Source organism: Pelophylax lessonae (assembly GCF_965119305.1).
Source record: "Pelophylax lessonae genome assembly, chromosome: 13".
Taxonomy (NCBI): Eukaryota; Metazoa; Chordata; class Amphibia; order Anura; family Ranidae; genus Pelophylax; species Pelophylax lessonae.
In genome coordinates, this window is record NC_138780.1 from 29,204,793 (window position 1) to 29,226,889 (window position 22,097).

Sequence of the window (22,097 nt, forward strand, 5' to 3'; positions counted from 1 at the left end):
GCCTTGGTAGCCTGCGGAAGAAGAGTACTCTTCCTCCCTGTGAGACTCTTAACAATGTCATCCAAGGAAGCACCAAGCAGGCGATCCCCTACAAGGGGAAGATCAGATCTGGCCTTCTTAGAATTCTGGTACTCAGACCAGCATTTCAGGCCGATAACACGCCGAAGGACCACTGCTGATACAGACAGACTAGAAATCAAAGGAGTCGCATCCAAAGAAGCATCACAGATAAACTGTAGCCCCTGTATCAACTGATCCGCCAGCTCCACAAGACAGGGGGAAGCCATTTCCCCTCCAGGTCCCGGGGTAAACGTTTAGCCCACTCGGTTAGAGTTTTCGACACCAGGACAATAGTAAATAGCGGCCTAAATGCGCGTGGACGCAGACCCAGCTGGGTGACTCGCGTCCACAGCAGCCGAAACAATTTAAGGATCTGATGTAAAAATCAGGGGAGGGCCACCGACTGCAATCCCGCAAAGGGGATGCCGACCGAGGGCCCACCAATGGACCACCTACTGGACCCCGCAAAAAAGGGACAAGGGGGGGTCGCCCTCTGAGCCCCTGGATAGAGGCTCACATAATAGAAAATAGCCCCCTTAAAAGGGGGCCGTCCGCCGTGAGGCGGATGTGCAGGCATGGTACCCTGATGGTCCCACAGCGCTAACAAGGGGCAGGTGCCCCACATGTGCCCCATGGCGGAAAGACTGTTATCAAAAAATGAACCACCCCCACAGTGCCACCCTTTCCAAAGAGACGTGCCAAGCTGACCGCTTTGCCTAGCAGGCTGCAAGTCACGGCCTAAATTTTAATGGAGGCCCAGCCGCAAGTGCACGGATCCCAGTCCAGCAGATGCCCAAAGGAAGAGTGGGGGCTTCAGCAAAACTCACTGGGGCCACCCCTCGACGAAGGCGCCCGACTGGGCCACATGGCCTAGCAGGCCGCAAGCCGTGGCCTAAATTCTTGAGGGCGCCCAGACGCCTGGAAGAGAGCCCCAGTGAAGCCGACCACCCAGAGGCAGCAGATGGGAGGGCAGATGCCCAAACGGGAGGCAGTGGCTTCAGCTACAGTCACAGGGGATGCCCCACATAGTTTCTGACCAGTAGGTCGCAAAGCTGCGGCCTAAATTTCTGTCTGGATCCGGCCGCGTGAGGCCCGGACCAGCGAATGCTAAACCATCCCATCCCCCAGCCCAACAGCCGCGCAGGGAGCCCAGAGGACATTCCTGCCCTAGTCACCAACCCCCAGGGTGGCAGGGAACCCTGCTCAGCCCCCCGTTGTGCACCAGGAAAAACACAGTCAGTAGTAACTCCAACAAGCCCCCCTAAAGAGCATGTGCAAAAAGACCCACAGTGACCACCGAAGTTTTAGAGAGGCTGGGGGAAAGGAGGGGAACCCAGGGGTCCCACCGCCCCAGGGAGGGGCCCATGTCCACCCCAAACCCCCCCCAGGAGTAGAGAGGGGACAGCTACTTACCATACCAGGAACAGAGTGGGCACCGCTCCAGACAGGCAACAGCTCCATCGGAATGTGGGTGGCTGTCGGCCAGGAGAACAATGCGACTCAGGCTGAGGCCAGATTGTGTGTGCCCTCACGAGACGTTTAACTCGCAGGCTAGCCCCCATTCATTGGGGCTATGTCGCGGCCAACCTAGCACAGAGCGGAGGCCTGCGCGGGCTTGCTGGCCAGACTGGGGGGACCCTCTGGATCTAGAATATCCAGTCTGTCGCCCAGTCCGGTAATTGATTGTTGCTTCTCACAGGAACAAAATAACAAAGATAAGAAAAAATTAAATTTAAAAAGAAAAAAATTGCCAGGACCAGAAATTCCAGCAAACAACTAGGTCCTTACTACTGACTAGGCAGAAAAAAAACTGAGTGCCTGTAGCTGAGAGTGGGTGTATACCCCCTTGGACTGCCCATAGGCGTAGTCAAGCTTTTTCCTGCCTAGTGTCCTACTCCTATAGGGGGCAGTATACTCCAATGGTTAATAAGAATCAGGAGCTGTGTTCGTCAATGAACAAAATGGAAATATAAAATATGAGGTTGTGTCGAGTACATAGATGCCCAACATGTCCAGCTTTAAAACATAGTTGAAGAAACAACTCGGATATATAGTTACAGTGGGGGTCAGCAGTAGACTAAAAAAAAAAAATGGAGAAAATGTTTTACATGAGATCTCTCGAGTAACAAGGTATGTTGGTTTGGCATAATATGGGAGACCTAAATCGACACAGTGGCCACTGATAGGTGAACTTAGAAGACTAAAAGGAGGTGTTCATTGAGACTATGTTGGTCAACTATGTACAGGTAGGCCATGGTAGAAGGGTTCATCCCACAGTATGGGGGGAAATAAATTACTCTTGGTATACCAAAGAGAACATAATGTAAATAGGTATTGACTCAAGTGAAAGGGAGAGTTGGGGAAAGATAGGAAAGTACAAACAGGAAAAAATAGAAAGAACAAGACAGGGGGCAGGGGAGAGTATCTTAGAAGGTAAAGATGGGAAGAAGATAACAGTGCGTGGGGAACAGTAGGAGATTGACAATAAAAAAATTGTGGGAGGATAGCTTCAATAAGCTTCAATAGGGAATGGCTAGTTTGGGTGGGAGACCGCTCTGGACTGAAGCTTTGATGAAGGGGGATTGTCCACCCGCAGAGCGTCAGTTAGTTTTAGGATATCCATTTGAACCAGAAGTTCCATCCCATGACACACCCGATGGTTCCTTGGCTTATTTACAATGCTGTTACATATTTGGCTTTTGTGAGTATGTACTCTTTTTATCTTATATTAAAGTGCTGTGGATAACGCACTAGGCGTTTGAGCCCTTTGCTCCTTTTTGGCTGGACTGTGCGAAGGGTGTAGAAGGAATCACTTCCAATGAGTTATACCCTAATTGCGGGTGGTAGGTGATAGACTCCATTGGGTTCTAGAGCTGCTACCTTTCAGATAATGACAACGGGACGGTTACTGCAGGAAAAACTTGTGTAATTGAAGAGGAGTGCCCATTGTCTAGAAAGATATCCCACTTGAGGATTTATTATAATTGTTTATTGAAGATAAAAAAAAAAATACAAGTATAGCCAAAGTGTTTTGGGGGAATAGCCTCCCCCTTCTTCAAGACTGTATTAAAGAATAGTTAGGCTCTGAGAGAAGTAAATAAATTCAATCAGCGGATCTGCAGCATGTCGGCGTGTTGTGGAGCAGAAGCAGCAACTACTAGGGAGTAGCTGGACAGGCTGGATCAAAAAGAATCATATTAGTCTTGAATGAGGTCCTTGAATTCCAGGTAACAAAAATGTTTGAAGAGAACCTATCACACAACTTCTGCCAATAGCAATTACCCATTATTGAATAATCTTACCATCCGTGTGTTTGATGATGTTCTCCAGTAGCAGTGGGTATTTGGTCAATCGCTGCATTTCTGACACTATTAAATCCTTCAGCTGTAGCCTCCGACACTGGGGACTGCTCTCTGCCTCCTACCATTAGAACAAAAGAAAAGACAGGAACATCGTAAATAAAAATTAGAATTTGAAAGCATAAAAAGCACAGGGGACACTTGGGGGAATTCATTGAAGCACTAACTACAGTTTTCTGGTGCCATGGCCCTTTAAAATGGCCTGCGGCAGATTTAAATATCCTTACCACCCCTTTTGGCAACTTTTCCGACATGTACGGCAGAGTTAGTGTAGTTCTTAAGTGCGCCACTTTGAATTTGGTACATTAATAAGTGCCACTTTGTAAAACGTAAATACCTCCAGACAGTGGAGGTAGTTAAGACCTATTCTAACCTTGCGTACAGAGACAGGCACAGTGCCTGTCCCTGTACGCACTGCAGCAGAGCGGTAGATTTACCACTGCTACCCTATCCCTGCCGCTGGCTGTAAAGGACTTCCTAAGGACCTCCTAATAAACAGAGAAGCTTAAGTGGGTGGAGCCTGATGGGGAAGCGGGGACACTAGTAGGGATCGACCGATTATCAGCAAAGCCGATATATCGAGGGTCGATATGCACTTTCCCCGATAAATTGGAATCGGCCACCAAGGTGGGCGATATTGCCGATATTTCGGAAAGTGCTTGTACCGGAGTGATGCCTGCAGCTAGAGGCATCACCCCGGTACCGGCATCCATAGCCGACGGTCAGCTGTCTTGTAATGACAACCGATGCGGCTGAGAAGCCGCCGGCTGTCATTACAAGGAGCGGGAGGGTACGTCCCCCCCCCCCCCTCTCACCACCTTCCGCGGCTCGCCCCGAGTCTCCCCTCCCACTGGGAGACCCGGGCAACCAGCCTGCTCGGCCGCCGAAGACCCGATCAAAGCCGCATTCAGGTCTCCATGTAAAAACCCGGAAGTGATGTCATACTTCCGGGTACTCAGCGCCAGATTAAAAAAATGACAGCATTCAAAACTGCCAAACTTGGCGTTTTGAATGCTTTTAAGTGCAGAGGAGGGGTTTGGGGTATTTTGGACCCCCAGATCCCTCCACAAGAGTACCTGTCAAGTGATAAAAAAAAAAAAAATTTAAATGTACGAAAATATCGGCCCATACTCTTGCCTTGTAATTGACAGCAAGCATATGACATATTCTAAAGACAATAGCAGGCTATGTATTAGCTAAGGATACGTCAACTGCCGGCTGTCAATGGAAAATGGAGCAAACATGATAGGGAACTAACGTCTATGAAAACCCATCAGGCTCCTCGGCCACTGCGCTGACAGCGGTGGGAAGGAAACACAGTTGCAATGAGGGCAGAGTGTCCATATGGAAGCTCCGGTCTCAGTGTGCCTCCAGAATTGGTGCCTGCCCCAGATTCCTGTACCTGTCTACAACAGGTACAGGACTGTCACCCATCCTGATATTGGTCATTTGGAGGCACATCGGAATTCTAAAAAGTGTCATAGACAATTTCCCTGAATGTTGTTAAAAAAAACACAAGAATGAGAAAATAAGTAATGAAAAAAATGAAGACAAGAAGAGAATAAGACGTGACTAAGTAGGACATCACCTGCATAAAGAGATTAAACCGAGCTTCTTTCCTCTTTTTGGTTTTGATCAGGTCAAGTGCAATGGTCTGGCAAGAACAAAACTTGGCTGTTTCTTCACGAACTTCCTCTCCAGGAGGTCCATCGAACTATAGAATGTAAAAATAATGAGACTTGATCAGGAGCATGCTCACAATTTACACAAGTGAATGTTTGTCCCAAAAATTGCATATGGAGAGACTAAATTGGGACTTTTGCCCAAGCAGGTCAAGTTCCTTAAATTATGTTAACGCTTTTCAAGGGAACAATAAAGAGCAATTACCTGTACATTTCATATCTCGGGGTACAGGACTCGGACAAACGTTTCATGAACCCTGTATAACCCAAGGTCTATGAATAATGTACAATTAGGATCATTTATTTATTTTTTTTGGCAACAGCGCAAATCATATAGGTTACCTCTCATAGTGAGTATCCCATGCTCCTATGGCTGCTGTTTATGGTACAAATCCTAGCTCCACTGATGATTTATATTACTCACAGAGCTCTTCTTCTGGCGCTGTGACTGAGCGTTTCAGCTCTCATACAGTAATGATCCGTCATTCACTCCCCCTTTTCTCTCCCCTCATTCATTCAAAAAAGCCTTGTATTCTTTACACAGAATGGACAAGTAAAGAGAAGGGGTGGGTCAAGGCAGGGATCACTCCTTGTCCATTCACATATCACCTTGCATTCTGTGAAACTAGACAAGGCTTTTGTGAATAGACAATTGGAGATTAAGGGGATAGTCACTCTCAGTTGCAATTCTGGAAGAAGTAATGTCCAGTAATATCCAGCATTAATGAAAATAGGATTTGCACAGTAAACAGCAGCCACCTGACATGGGATACTCATTAATGGAGATAATTTATACGATTTGGGATGTACCCAAATAAAAAATAAATTTGACTTTACAAAATATCTAAAGCCGTAACTTCTATTTAACTTTTGTAAAGAGTAGGGAATGAAAAGGGATGCTACCCATCTTATTTGGAACTGACGCTCCTACCTCATTGGGTCCTGAACACACTACCCCCCCCCCCCCCCAAACCCCAGGACTTCATATCTAATGATTCAATGCATGTGATATGCCACCCTTCACTTCCTCTCAGGAAGCTCATACATACTACCCCCCATTTCTGAAACAGGGCTACATGCCCAATGATTCACTGCGTGTGATTGCCAATTTGCATATCACAGAGTTTTTGTCTCCCAAAACTAAGTGAGCAGGGAGATGGGTGTTGCAATAGTTGTATTCAAGTCCTGCCTCTGTGTCACCGGACAGAGTGGCAGGGCAGGCATAACAGCATAGTCCCGAGGGAAAGCGCACATGCTGCAATGGTTCTATAGGGATTTGGTTGGTAATATGAGACACCAAAGGCTGTGGAATATATAAACGACACTATATTAGTATATAAGTATTGGGACGCCTGCCTTTACACACACATGAACTTTAATGCCATCCCAGTCTTAGTCCCTAGGGTTCAATATTGAGTTGGCCCACCCTTTGCAGCTATAAATGCTTCAACTCCTCTCGGAAGGCTGTCCACAAGGTTTAGGAGTGTGTCTATGGAAATTTTTGACCATTCTTCCAGAAGCACATCTTTGAGTTCGGGCAAGAAGACCTAGCTCGCAGTCCCTTCTCTAATTCATCCCAAAGGTGTTCTATCGGGTTCAGATTAGGATTCTGTACAGGCCAGTCAAGTTCCTCCATCCCAAACTTGCTCATCCATGTCTTTATGGACCTTCCTTTGTGCACTGGTCCAAATCATTTGGTGGAGGGGGGATTATGATGTGGGGTTGTTTTTTAGGGGTTGGGATTGGCTCCTTAGTTCCAGTGAAGATAACTCTTAAGGTGTCAGCATACCAAGACATTTTGGACAATTCCATGCTCCCAACTTTGTGGGAACAGTTTGGGGATGGTCCCTTCCTGTTCCAACATGGCTGCGCACCAATGCACAAAGCAAGGTCCATAAAGACATGGATGAGCGAGTTTGGGGTTGATTGGCGAGTTTGGAACTTGACTGGCCTGCACAGAGTCCTGACCTTGACCCAATAGAATACCTTTGGGATGAATTTGAGTGGAGACTGCGAGCCATGACTTCTCCTCTAACATCAGTGCCTGACCTCACAAATGCGCTTCTGGAAGAATGGTCAAACATTCCCATAGACACACTGCTAAACCTTGTGGACAGCCTTCCCAGAAGAGTTGAAGCTGTTATAGCTGCAAAGGGTGGGCCAACTCCATATTGAACCCTACAGACTAAGACTGGGATGCCATTAAAGTTCACGTGCGTGTAAAGGCAGGCGTCCCAATACTTTTGACAATATTGTGCATCTCTGGCATAAGAGAAATGAGTAGATACATAATGAATGTCCATTAAAAAAGATTAGCGCACACATGCAAAAGAAATTACTACCAAATTTGAAGACAATCCATAAATAAAAATGGGGATTTGGTCCCACCATATGGCCATATAGTGCTCAAGCCCAACACTACGTCAAAGTACCCCATTATCAGTGGGTCCTACACTATCCATGAAAAAGAGATGAATCCAGCCTCTCTAACTCTTGGAGACAACACTCCTTGCTGGGAGAGATGTGCTAATGCACTACAAGGGACTCCTCCTATATCCACTTGATAGTGGACACTGATAGAGTGCTTGTTTATTATGTATTCGGTCTGACCAGACTTCTGTGGTTGAGCACCCCCCACACACACCTGTACTCTATCAGTGTCCACTATCAAGTAGATATAGGAGGAGTCCCCTGTAGTGCATTTGCACATCTTTCCCAGCAAGGAGTATTATCTCCAAGGGTTAGAAAGGCTGGATTCATCTCTTTTTTATGGATAGTGTAGGACCCACTGACAATGGGGTACTTTGACGTAGTGGTGGGCTTGAGCACTATATGGCCATATGGTGGGACCAAATCCCCATTTTTATTTATGGATTGTCTTCAAATTTGGTAGTAATTTCTTTTGCATGTGTGCGCTATTCTTCTTTTTTAATGTACATGTCTTTTGGTTCATAGCTGCACCAGCTTTAGAAATACATGGGTATGCTCCCCCAAATTTTTTGCTTGTACTGCAAATTTAAAGTGTACAGGCAAAACTTTTTTTTTTTTTCTTTTTTAGTCTGTGCCCCATGAAGTTTCACCGTCTCCATTTATCCAGTTTACTGAAAGTGAAAGAAAATCCCAAATTTTGGGTTGACATGAAAACACTAATAGAGGGGATCTTCCAAAGGAGACACTAGTTCTGGTGACACACCTGGATAACCTCACTTTGGAGTGATTTTGCCTTGCTTCCTGTTTTGGCTATGGAACAGGAAGTGAATGGAATTCTCTTCAATGGGACACAGATGACAAAAATAAACTGGACAAGGGTTGTAACTATCCCCTACTCTATCCAAAATGCAGAGATGTATAGTAACGAAGTAGAACTACTTAAGTACTGTACTTAAGTATCGAAATGCGGTATCTGTACTTTCCTAGAGTAGAATTTTTTTCTCCTACTTCTACTTTTACTTCACTACATTTTTTCGATGATTTCAATACTTCTACTCAAGTATTTTTTTTTTGTGCTGCATAGTTACTCGTTACTTTTAAAAAAATTACCACTGCCAGAACAGTAGATGGCAGGTTGCATAAAGCTCAAAAAAATGTGTATAATGTCATTTGTAAATCAGCGCATACGAAAATAAAGGCTGTGTATAATAAAAGCTGCTATACCAAATCTTTCCAATAAAAAGAAAATATGAAACAAACAAATAAATGGTGCTACAGCGCTTAAAGTGCATCAAGAAACTACTAACAAACACAGGTTAATCATTTGAATAAATCATTTGAAATAATAAAAAACAATATGATGTTCAAACTTTTGACTTCTTTCTTTAATATCTACATAACACAGTACTTGTACTTCTACTTTCAGTACTTGAGTAGAAATTTTTTTTCAAAACTACTGGTACTTTTTACTTTTAGTACTTAAGTAGCAAATTTTTTGAAAAAACTACTTGCAATACTTAAGTAAAAAAAATGTTGAATACTTTAGTACTTCTACTTAAGTAACTTTTTCTGCGAGCACTTCCACTTCTACTCAAGTCACTTTTTGATTGAGCACTTGTACTTTTACTCAAGTAGAAATTTTGAGTACTTTATACAAGTCTGCCAAGATGTAAAAATGTATCAAGTACTTACTGTAATTTTCCTTTCCTGGCACCAATTCATGGCAGCATACATGTGGTAGTATGCTGTCATTGTGGCACCAGGAAAATGAAAAAATTGTATCAAATTCTTACCGTAATTTGCCTTTTCTGTCATGTATGCTGTTGGCACCAGGAAAAAGTTTTGCCTTTAGTTACACTTTAAGTGTATGTATATAGTAACTTTTTTTCATAATAGTTTAGGAACACTTTAAGTGCACCTTATATAACAGGGTACTTATCCTTTAAGACCCCACCAAACCCCAAGAAACGCGAGGCATACTAAATTAATTTTACATCCAACCTGAGCAAGCAGAAAAGAAAATAGGACCTTGTTTTTCAAGCCTTACCCGAAACAACATGAGATCACCAATCTCCTTGACGATAGGTCCTTCTTCCCTCACCCGTTTCATGACTTCTGCCAGAGAATCTGAGAAAACAGAATGCCGTTACCTCATTACTTATGTCAAAATCATCCAAACAGCCATATATGCTCAGAATGGAAGGTGGTTTGAATCTGGACATGGAACTGGATAAATGGTATAAGCTGGCGGGTCATGCATCCAAGCAGTATAATAAAACCTCCGTAACAGAGTCTAACTATACAGTTTTACTCCAATGGTACATGGTCCCATCAAGATTGGCCTCTTATGTTTCTGGAGCCTAGTCATTATGTTTCAGCGGTTGTGGACATGTTCAAAAGTGTGAAGAGTTTGGATAAGGGTTCAAAATATTATTTATACTTTGACAGTGATGAACTTTAAAAAAAAAATTGAACATGCTCTCTTGGCCAACCTTGTTCTAGAGGCTCTTAGGTACACGAGGCAGTTAATTGAATTTGTTTTCATAGCCGCAAACATTTCTATAGCCCCGTCTTGGAAGTCTTCTGTTTTCAGTCCTGTTTTCAGTTGGTTTAGGCAAAGTTATCCTGGACAATGATTAATGAAAGACTTTCAGCTATCTTGAACGATAAAATGACAGAGATGGAAAAAACTTGGGACCCATGGATCAAATATCTCTCGGAGAATGCCTAATGCCCTCTTGGCTTTTTAACATCTTTAGCAGCGTGGAATGAACAAGTCTATATTGGGAAACAGATCATTGGCATGATCTCCTTCTGAAAATGCTAGCTGACTGGTTGTCCCTAGCTTCACAGAGCCAATCAAGTAGGCAGAAAAGACAGGAAGACGTCATTTGTGACGAAACGCGTAGGGAGGGCGTGCTGACATCACCATGGTGTACCTGGAAGTCAGGCGGCGGCGTTCTATTGAACGGATTCCGATTAGCGCTATTGATTTCTCTGAAATGTGAGTTGTTTTAACTTGTTCTTAATAAACTGTTTGTGCATACTACACCATTGTGGCCCCCCTTCTCTTACATATCCTCATGGGTATTCTGCGATCTGGATGAGGCTATTTATGGTGTATGGTGGATATCGTGGATCTCTGCATACTGTGTGGACCATCCTGAGAGAGGCACTACATGAACCATAGAATCCATTGATGTCCTTATTATAAGTTGGATGCTGATGTATATACATGATCTGGTAAGCACATAGCGTATCTCCAGCATGTCACATTAATAGTGGAGGAAGTCACTATTCATGGTGGTGGATTCATTTCCTGCACACAGATCTGCACTAGATCTTTACTGCTGCTGTTTGGAACTTTTTTGGTGCAATTGGGCACTGTCATGTCATATTTTGGGACATTTATATTCATTTCATTCATTTATTTATTCATGCATATATTTGTCTGTCAGGTAGATTTACATCTACATCTCGTATTTAGCGCGGCTTCCTTTTTACATTTCTGTTTATAGTGTTTCCCACTACAGCTGCTGCTTAATATCTATTACTGTATAAAATATTCAATTTTATACGGTACTTTGCGCTTAGCGCGGTTATACTTTGTGCAGAAAATATAGAGAGATTGGCACTAGTATCGGCAAGATACAGCCAGCAGAGTAAAAAATGCAGTGATAGAAATGACAATCGGCATGTAAACATAGCACGGGAGGCTGCCATATAGAAATATCAAAAGCCCTGGATAAAATCTTTCAATACGCCACACAGCTCCAAACTCTCTGATGAAGCCACGTGATGGTGGTGTAACAAGTAAGAGTTTGGGCCGGTGACGTAAGCATTTCACAACAGGAACTCTGGGGGAAAGGGAGCATATACACTAAGCGGAGCCCAATTATGTCCTAAGCCGGCAATAAACCGTTTGAATCCCAGCCGGTTCAGCGGGAACCAACTGAGATTCGAACCATGCATGGACAAGCTGAAGGTACCCAAGTTGATTAATCGATCAACTTGGGTACAACCAGCCTGTCAGATTTTACATGTGATTATTGCTAGCAGCTGTTATATCTGTTAGCAATAGTCACTGTGTTCTCCTGGAAGGAACTGCCAGGAGAAAACAATGGCTCCACTGGAGGGATTCCCCCATCAACACTGATTGTGTTGATGGGTGAATTGAGTGATCGGGAAAGAAAATTGCTCTGTCTATGGTCGGCTTTAATGGGATAGTGCGGACCTTGCAGAATAAAGTGAATGCAGTGTGCAACATCCATCCACACCTTAAACCACTTAAGCCCCGGAAGATTTTACCCCCTTCCTGACCAGGGGGTATTTTGCGATTCGGCACTGCGTGATTTTAACGGACAATTGCGTGGTCGTGCGACGCTGTACCCAAACGAATTTGACGTTCTTTTTTTCCCACAAACAGAGCTTTTTTTTGGTGGTATTTGATCACCTGTGCGATTTTTTGATCATGCGCTATAAACAAAAAAAGAGCGACAATTTTGCAAAAATAACAATATTTTTCACATTTTTTTATATGAAATTTCCGCCAAAAAAATGTAAAAATCAAATTTTTTTTAATTTTTGGCCAATTTGTTTTCTGCTACATATGTTTGGTAAAAAAAAAAAAATCACAATAAGCGTATTTTGATTGGTTTGCGCAAAAGTTATTGCATTTACTAACTAAGGGAAAGATTTTTGTCATTTTTGTTGTTTTTTTTTTTTTTAACGCGTAATGGCGGCGATCTGCGATTCTTTTCGCGGGACTGCGACATTGGGGTGGACAGCTCGGACCCTTGACTGACATTTTTGACACTTTTGGGGGTACCAGTGACATTACTACAGTAATCAGTGCTATACATATGCACTTTTACTGTAAAAATGACACTGGCAGGGAAGGGGTTAACTTTATTGGAGAGGGAGGGGTTAAGTGTGTCCCTAGGGGCGTGCTTCTAACTGTCATTGGATGTGGCTAGTGGTGTAATAGCACAGATCAACGGCCCTACATAGCAGGACCGAGTGATCTGTGTTTTTACACAGGGGAGAATGACAGGCGGCTTTGTTTACATCAGCCGCCTGCCTTTCTCCCTCTCTGCCCGACGATCGCGAGTGACCGGCGGACATCGGGTCCACCGGTCACACGCGCCGGCTTCCTCTGGTACAAGCGGGGGCGGGAGCGCGCCTCCGGCGGCGCGCGCTCGCCCCCTATTCGCTCCCAGGCTAGTGACGTACCGGTACGTCACTTTTCCTGGGAGGGGCTGACCGCCGCCGTATATAGTCGGGCGGCAGTCGGCAAGTGGTTTTAAGGAGACAGTGCAATCCTGAACTCTGTAGTGCACCAGATGAGTGCATATTACCATGTGAGTGTTTTTATGGTTGAATAAATATAAATCTAGTTAGAGAAAACACTGTGATGGTTTACATTTTTTTGGTTTTAAGCACTGTTGAAGAATTTATATATATATCAAGTAACATCATACAGATGAGTGAAGCTTTATGGGCCTTGGCGTATAAGGTAAAAATAAGGATCAATTTGAGCTTTAACACCAATCCAGGCTACAATACCCCCTTAAAGGGTAAGGTTCGGCCTGACCTAGTTTTTTTAGGTCAAAACAGCAGGTGAGCCGATAGTGGTGTGTGTGTGTGTGTGTGGAACACGTGGTGATTTACAGTAGAAGACTACTGTAGGTGTGGAGTGCTAGATTGAACAGAAATGGAGCTATACTATAAATCATGAGACATCTTTTGCTAAAGAAGATTTTTTATTTATTGATCGATTTAACCACTTAAGCCCCGGAAGATTTTACCCCCTTCCTGACCAGGGGGTATTTTGCGATTCGGCACTGCGTGACTTTAACGGACAATTGCGCAGTCGTGCGACGCTGTAACCAAACAAATTTGACGTCCTTTTTTTCCCACAAACAGAGCTTTCTTTTGGTGGTATTTGATCACCTGTGCGATTTTTTGATCATGCGCTATAAACAAAAAAAGAGCGTCAATTTTGCAAAAATAGCAATATTCTTCACATTTTTTATATGAAATTCCCCCCCAAAAAAATGTAAAAAAATCTAAATTTTTTAACATTTTCGGCCAATTTGTTTGATGCTACCTATGTTTGGTAAAAAAAATTGCACAAAGCGTATTTTCATTGGTTTACGCAAAAGTTATCGCGTTTACTAACAAAGGGAAAGATTTTTGTCATTTTTGTTGTTTTTTTTTTTAACGCGTAATGGCGGCGATCTGCGATTCTTTTTGCGGTACTGCGACATTGCGGCGGACAGATCGGACCCTTGACTGACATTTTTGACACTTTTGGGGTTACCAGTGACATTTCTACAGTAATGAGTGCTATACATATGCACTGTTACTGTAAAAATACACTGGCAGTGAAGGGGGTTAACTTTTTTTGAGAGGGAGGGGCTATGTGTGTCCCTAGGGGCGAGATTCTAACTGTGATTGGCTGTGGCTTGAGATGTATGAACAGTGATCAACGGTTCTACATAGTAGAACCGTATGATCATCATTCATACACCGGGGAGAATGACAGGCGGCTTGTTTACAATAGCCGCCTGACTTTCTCCCTCTCCCCCGACAATCGCAGAGTGACCGGCGGACATCGGGTCCGCCGGTCACACGTGCGGGGGGGGGGGTCCGTGACCATGCGGGAGCGCGCCTCCGGCGGCGCACGCTCGCTCCCTAGACCCTCACAGGCTAGCGACGTAGACCTACGTCACTTTGCCTGTGAGGGGCTGACCGCCGACGTAGATAGTCGTGCGGCGGTCGGCAAGTGGTTAATGGTGGTGTTGGATAAACTTTGCAGCCCTGTATCGTGAGATTTGCAGGACAATGTTCCCCATTGGATTGACAGACAATAGGACAAATCCAAAAGCAGGTGTAACCCATCCCTGCTCTATTCAAAAAAACTACATTTTTGGCCGCAGCCTGTCTTTGAATTGGCAAGACAAATCATGGCTCATTGGCTGTGTTTGAAATACAAGATGTGATCGTCTCAGCTGCATAATTAACGGTCTTAAGAATGGGAATCAGGTTGGCTTTGCTGCAGAGTGGGAAGCCTGCCAGTAACAAATGATACAAGATAAAAGGACAGCACAGAAGAGATGGCTGTAAAACCAAGACTGGTTATCTGTTCCGAAGTCAATTGGTAATCACGTCCTATTTATGCCAAGCAAATGTGTTCAAACCACAGTCAGAAGACGAGCAATTCCAGCCATTAGGCTAAGAAATGTATTATCTGTAAGGGATGTACAGTAAACCCCCGCTCCATCGCGGTTCAGTTTTTGCGGTCCCGGTATATTGCGTTTTTTTTTTGTAATGTTATTTTACTATATAAATCATTAAAAATGAAATATTTTAGTGTTTTCCATAGCTCTTGCTATGTCTCTCAGTATCTTTTATGTGTTTAAATGAGTTTCTATTGTTTTAAAAGTGTGTTTAACCACTTTACCACCGGAGGATTTTGCTGTCTTACGTCCAGGCCACTTTTTGCGATTCGGCGCTGTGTGACTTTAACTGACAATTGCGCGGTCGTGCGACGCCGTACCCAAATTAAATTTACGTCCTTTTTTTCCCACAAACAGAGCTTTCTTTTGGTGGTATTTGATCACCTGTGCGATTTTTACTTTTTGCGCTATAAACAAAAAAAGAGCGTTTATTTTGAAAAAATAACAATATTTTTAACATTTTTTTATATGAAATTCCCCCCCAAAAAAATGTAAAAATCTAAATTTTTTTAAATTTTTGGCCAATTTGTTTTCTGCTACCTATGTTTGGTAAAAAAAAAAATCACAATAAGTGTATTTTGATTGGTTTGCGCAAAAGTTATTGCGTTTACTAACTAAGGGAAAGATTTCTGTCATTTTTGGTGTTTTTTTTTTTTAAAGCGTAATGGCGGCGATCTGCGATTTTTTTTGCGGGACTGCGACATTGCGGCGGACAGATCGGACCCTTGACTGACATTTTTGACACTTTTGGGGGTACCAGTGACATTACTGCAGTAATCAGTGCTACATATATGCACTGTTACTGTAAAAATGACACTGGCAGGGAAGAGGTTAATTTTATTGGAGAGGGAGGGGTTAATGTATTACAAGAAAACAACAAGAGAAGGGCGCACCGACCTTGTGCATTACCACTTAAAAGTTTATTAAAATCAAAGAAGGGTGGCGTACAATATACTCACAAACGTAGCATATGAACAAGCATATAGGAAATGGGCACCGCTCGCTTCCAGGACACTTCTCTATTGCTGGATAGCGTGATGGCGTCCTCAAAACCTGATGTGGCTTACGCGTTTCGAGGGAGGACCCTCTTCCTCAGAGCCAAAATCGCCACTGAGGGGTTAATGTATGCCTGGTGCTTACTAACGTGTGGGGGGGGGGGGAGGTGACTGAGTGACTCAAGGACAGATCGGATGTTCAGCTATGCTGAACACTGCGATCTGTCACTCCTTGTCACTTAGGAGATCCGCCCGCTCTGTTTACACAGGCGGGCGGATCTCCAAACTAGATTTCCAGACGATCGGGGAAGAGCAGCGGCGATCGCCGCCGCTCCTCCCCTGGCCCGACTCCCGATGTGACTGAAAACAGCGGGAGCGAGCCTCCGGCGGCGCGCGCCGCCCACAAGGGGCGGAGTCCAGCGACGTAGGTCTACGTCGCTGGACGATAACGAGCCACATTGCTGCAGTAGCAGCAATGTAAGCAGTGGTAAAGAGGTTAAAGGCCTTAAAATGCTTTTACACGTACAGTGACAGTGAAAAAAACATGCCTACGATGCATTTTAATAGGGTTTTTCTATTTCGCGGATTTTCACTCTTCGCGGCTGGGTCCGGAACGTAACCCCCGCAATGGAGGGGGGTTTACTGTATCCGTAATCACACTGGCCTCAAAAAGAATCTTATCCCTTACATACAATCTATGGCGAAAAGTTTCTGGAAACTGAATTATTGAGTTCAGGTGTTTCCACCAAAGAGTACCCATCATGCTACAGCATGCAAAGATGTTTTGGACAATTGTGCTCTTTCACAGATTGTTGAAGGCCCTTTTCTGTTCTAGTGTGACTGTTCCCTGTGGACAAAGCTCCATGAAGGCATGGCTTGACCAGTTTGGTGTGGAGGAAGTTGAGTGACCTGCATGAAGCCACCTTACTGAACACCTTTGGGATGATTTGGAATAGCGATTGCGAGCCAAGTCTTCTTATCCAACATCAGCACCTCACAAATGCTCATTTAGATGAATGGGCATAAATTCCGCACACTCTAAATTCTTGTATAAAGCCCTCCCAAAAGAGTGGAGGCGGTTATAGCTACAACTTCATATTGGGGCTCATTCACACCAGCCCCGTTGGGCTGTGCTAGGCAGTGTTTTCCCAACACATGTTCTATTTTCCTGTTCACATTGGCATGCTGCATTGATGTGCACTGAAAGAAAAATAGGAAATGTTGCCTTTTTATGTAGCATGTTGTCAATGTGCTGTAGTGCATAGAGTTAGATAAACTGTCAGGTTTAATAAAGGCACCAGATGACATTTTGCTAGAGGATGACTTGTTAAATTAGACGACTATATGGAGGGTGCTATGCTGGTCGTGGCTTTGGTCTCCTTCCTGTATTGTCCGGTGTTTTGCCGACAGTTTTCCCTAATGTAGGTTGGCAAGGAGCTGTTTTCCCTGCTATAGATGCCTAGGTGGTGACTTGCAGCACTAAACAAGTCAAATGTTCTTCTCTGCCTTTATTTTTGTGACACTGCCAATATTTTCCCCTGAAGAAGCAGCGGTTGTCTGTGAAACGCGCCAAGGTTGGAGCTCTCAAGTAATGCAACAATATCAGGACATCTGGTGCTCTTCTACATATGGATCATGTATGAGCTCTTTTGAGGGTCAAAGTGGTGTATTAACTATTGCAAGTTATCAATCAGAGGGAGAATATGAAACATATGGATCATGTATGGTCTCTTTGAGGGTCAAAGTGGTGTATTAACCACTTGCCGACCGCCGCAAGTACATATACTGCGGTGGTCAGCCCCGGCCAGGCAAATTGACGTACCGGTACGTCACTAGCCTGTCACCGGCTTGTGAGCTAATAGCGGGCGAGCGCGCGCCCACCCCGGCTCGTTCCCTAAGAAGTCAGTGCATGTGACCGGCGGATCCAAAGTCCGCCGGTCACTCGCGATCGTTCGCCGGGAAGGGAGAAAGGCAGGCGGCTAATGTAAACAAGTCGCCTGTCATTCTCCCCTATGTAAAAATGGAGATCAGATGGTTCTACTATGTAGGACCGTTGATCTCTGTTCTTACACTAGTAGCCATGTCCCATCACAGTTAGAAACACGCCCCTAGGGACACACTTAACCCCTCCCTCTCCAATACAGTTAACCCCTTCCCTGCCAGTGTCATTTTTACAGTAACAGTGCATATGTATAGCACTGATTACTGTAGTAATGTCACTGGTACCCCCAAAAGTGTCAAAAATGTCAGTCAAGGGTCCGATCTGTCCGCCGCAATGTCGCAGTCCCGCAAAAAAAAAAAAAAATCGCAGATCGCCGCCATTACTCGTTAAAAAAAAAACACCAAAAATAACAAAAATCTTTCCCTTTGTTAGTAAACGCGATAACTTTTGCGCAAACCAATCAAAATAAGTTTTTTGCGATTTTTTTACCAAACATATGTAGCATAAAACAAATTGGCCGAAAATGTTAAAAAATTTTGATTTTTACATGTTTTTTTGGGGAATTTTATATAAAATAATGTGAAAAATATTGTTATATTTGCAAAATTGACGCTCTTTTTTTGTTTATAGCGCATGATCAAAAAATCGCACAGGTGATCAAATACCACCAAAAGAAAGCTCTGTTTGTGGGAAAAAAAGGACGTCAAATTCATTTAGGTACAGCGTCGCACGACCGCGCAATTGTCCGTTAAATTCACGCAGTAAAAAATCGCAAAAAAAACCCTGGTCAGGAAGGGGGTAAAATCTTCCGGGGCTTAAGTGGTTAACTATTGCAAGTTATCAGAGGGAGAATATGAAACATAATTTTGTATGTTTATAATCCCCTGAAGAAGTCACATGATAGCGTGACGTAACGCGTAGGGCAGACCGAGCACCAGAAGTGACGTTACGGGACACGGAGGAGAAGTCCCGCGGCTTGTAAGCCGAACACAGAGATTTTAACTGTAAGTGATACTATTTTTTCGATTACAAATTTTGAAAATACTACACAATGTGGGCCCTATCATTTTGAGATTCGAGGAGGGACCGGATCGCTAGCCTGGAGCATATCCTGGATGAGTATACCATCACAACCCCCATACTCTGAGCCTAAGAGAGGAGAGGATATAGGAGCAAGGCACAACAAAATAAATAAAGGCGTATTGCTATTAGCATTAAGGTGAGTGGTTAGCACACCTAGAAGTGTTGAGCACAGAAGACCACCATATCACACCAGGTGTATAGGTGGAAGGAATTACTGTTTTTTTCACTGAAGATTTTTGTTATTTGGACACTTGATCACTTTATATGGACTCTATTTTATTTAGTCTATTCTATATTCAATATATGTTTGATTTACTTCAATTGAAGAAAATATTGGGATAATTTATATATTGGCACTAAGCACCTTTTTACTTCACCAACAGCACTGAAATATAAATTTATAATTTTATATATACAGCAAGGGCACCGTCTATTAGTATTTGTTCACTTCACCGAAATTTTAAGAAGATATTACCACCGTAAACACTTTTTATTGAGTTAATTATATGAATTATTATTGGAATATTGTATTATCATATTTAATTTCTTGATCAACAATTTCACTTTATGAATATTTTTTCCATATACATTGACACACGTATATTTGCACAGGATCACTAAAAGCACTTTATATATTATATATTGTTTTATATATTTATTTATTTATTTATATTGTGGAAAATTACACAAAATCAAGATTTTGGGTATATATATCTGTTTCATTGAGATATATATTTAAGTTGATCACAGAGAGAGATAACTGCGCTAAACTCCTATAAATAAGCAGCAACTTAAAGTGCGACAAACAACTGAAACAAAGTAGATAAATAAATAAGTTGCGCTACTTATTTATTTATGTAATATATTTAAGTTATTCATTGAATCACATTTATAATTTGTTCACATTTATTCCTGAACCATAAACTTATACATAATTCCCCTGAAGCGCGGTACTCCCCCACCCCCACCCCCTTATTCAATAATTTTGTATGGTTTGATGATGATTTGCGATTAATACATTTTGTAGATTTTACTTTTCTTAATTGTGTTTTTGCTGCTTATAACTGTACGATGCCTTGAAAGTCCCTTTTAGCTAATGGAACTTGTTTAGTTCCTAATTTATGGATGTATGCAGAGATGTATAGTAACGAAGTAGAACTACTTAAGTACTGTACTTAAGTACCGAAATGCGGTATCTGTACTTTCCTAGAGTAGAATTTTTTTCTCCTACTTCTACTTTTACTTCACTACATTTTTTCGATGATTTTGATACTTCTACTCAAGTATTTTTTTTTTGTGCTGCATAGTTACTCGTTACTTTTAAAAAAATTACCACTGCCAGAACAGTAGATGGCAGGTTGCATAAAGCTCAAAAAAATGTGTATAATGTCATTTGTAAATCATCCCATTTGAAAATAAAGGCTGTGTATAATAAAAGCTGCTATACCAAATCTTTCCAATAAAAAGAAAATATGAAACAAACAAATAAATGGTGCTACAGCGCTTAAAGTGCATCAAGAAACTACTAACAAACACAGGTTAATCATTTGAATAAATCATTTGAAATAATAAAAAACAATATGATGTTCAAACTTTTGACTTCTTTCTTTAATAACTACATAACACAGTACTTGTACTTCTACTTTCAGTACTTGAGTAGAAATTTTTTTTCAAAACTACTGGTACTTTTTACTTTTAGTACTTAAGTAGCAAATTTTTTGAAAAAACTACTTGCAATACTTAAGTAAAAAAAATGTTGAATACTTTAGTACTTCTACTTAAGTAACTTTTTCTGCGAACACTTCCACTTCTACTCAAGTCACTTTTTGATCGAGCACTTGTACTTTTACTCAAGTAGAAATTTCGAGTACTTTATACAAGTCTGGATGTATGTATATGGGATGTGGCACCGTATAATTTTTTTTACCCAAGATATGGTCATTTTTGCCTTGTATTTAAGTAAAAAAATATTAACCCTGCAATGCATTGTATAACATGTTGCCGGGGCACATTACGCAAAAGTTAACATGCACTGCTGGTGTAAAAGGGCTCTAATGCCCATGGCTTTGGAAATGGGGATCTAACAAGGTCAAACAGGCGTGTCGGTTAGGTGTCCATCTATACAGATCATAAACTATATACATTCTTTTCTGCTCACTTACTGTGAATTTCGATGAGCTCAGGAAGATTGGGGAAAACCAGCGATAGTTCTTCTGTAGACAGCAGATTATCTTTACGCATCCTCTGGTAGAAAATATGATCCAGAACGCGGAGGACCCGCAGATGAGAAGCTTCGGTCATAAACAGTTCTAAAGGAGATCAAAAGTTTAAAGTCAAACCTAAAACGCTGGTGACATAGTAGCCATATGTAAATTACAGTTGCTACTAAGGAAGACCCAGTACAATTATAATTACAAAGAATTTACCTTATTACTTTTTTTTTTTTTTTACGATACATTTTTAATTAATATTCTGAAATGTACTTTCCTCTTATATACTGTTGGTACAAACTAGGGAAAGACCGATTATTGGTAAGGCCGAAATATCGGGGGCCGATATGCACTTTCCCCCATATATCAGTATCGGCCCCAGAACTGGCCGATATTGCCGATATTTTTGTGACGTCATTCTGCCTTCTTAAGCCGCCTCCCTAGCCTTGGACAGCCTTGTCTGGTGTCGGGACTAGCCTCGCGGGATTATATCACAGCCATACACCCACCCACAGCAGCCCTGTACCAGCCAGCAACAGGCACTGTACCAGCGAGCCAGCTAGCCACCCACAGGCCCTGTACCAACCAGTTAGCCACCCACAGGCCCTTTACCAGCCAGCCACAAGCACTGTACCCGCCAGCCACCCACAGGCCCTGTTCTAGTCAGCCACCCACAGCCCCTGTGCCAGCCACCCACAGGCCCTGTTCTAGCCAGCCACCCACAGCCCCTGTGCCAGCCACCCACCCACCACAGGATGCCAGCCAGCCACCCACAGACAGGGTGCCAGACAGCCAGCCACCCACAGGCCCTGTACCAGCCAGCCACAGGCACTGTACCAGCCAGCCACCCACAGGCCCTTTACCAGCCAGCCACCCACAGCCACAGCCACTGTGCCAGCCACCCACCTACCACAGGGTGCCAGCCAGCCACCTACCACAGGGTGCCAGCCAGTCACCCACCACAGGGGGCCAGACAGCCAGCCACCACAGGGGGCCAGACAGCCAGCCACCACAGGGGGCCAGACAGCCAGCCACCCACCACAGGGTGCCAGCCAGCCATCCACCACAGGGTGCCAGTAAGCCAGCCGGCCCTGG

General features: G+C 43.3%; 1 protein-coding gene across 1 annotated transcript in view; it reads right to left on the reverse strand.

Annotated features, from left to right (window-relative positions):
- The window catches only part of ARHGEF11 (Rho guanine nucleotide exchange factor 11), a 375,726-nt gene that overhangs the window by 46,796 nt on the left and 306,833 nt on the right, over window positions 1-22,097 (reverse strand). The window contains exons 27-30 of the mRNA XM_082275008.1: window positions 20,955-21,101; window positions 9,579-9,658; window positions 5,008-5,133; window positions 3,363-3,480 (exon numbers count right to left, since the gene is read on the reverse strand). Of these exons, the coding sequence (XP_082131134.1) occupies window positions 3,363-3,480; window positions 5,008-5,133; window positions 9,579-9,658; window positions 20,955-21,101 (471 nt within the window). The remainder of the gene's footprint in view (window positions 1-3,362; window positions 3,481-5,007; window positions 5,134-9,578; window positions 9,659-20,954; window positions 21,102-22,097) is intronic.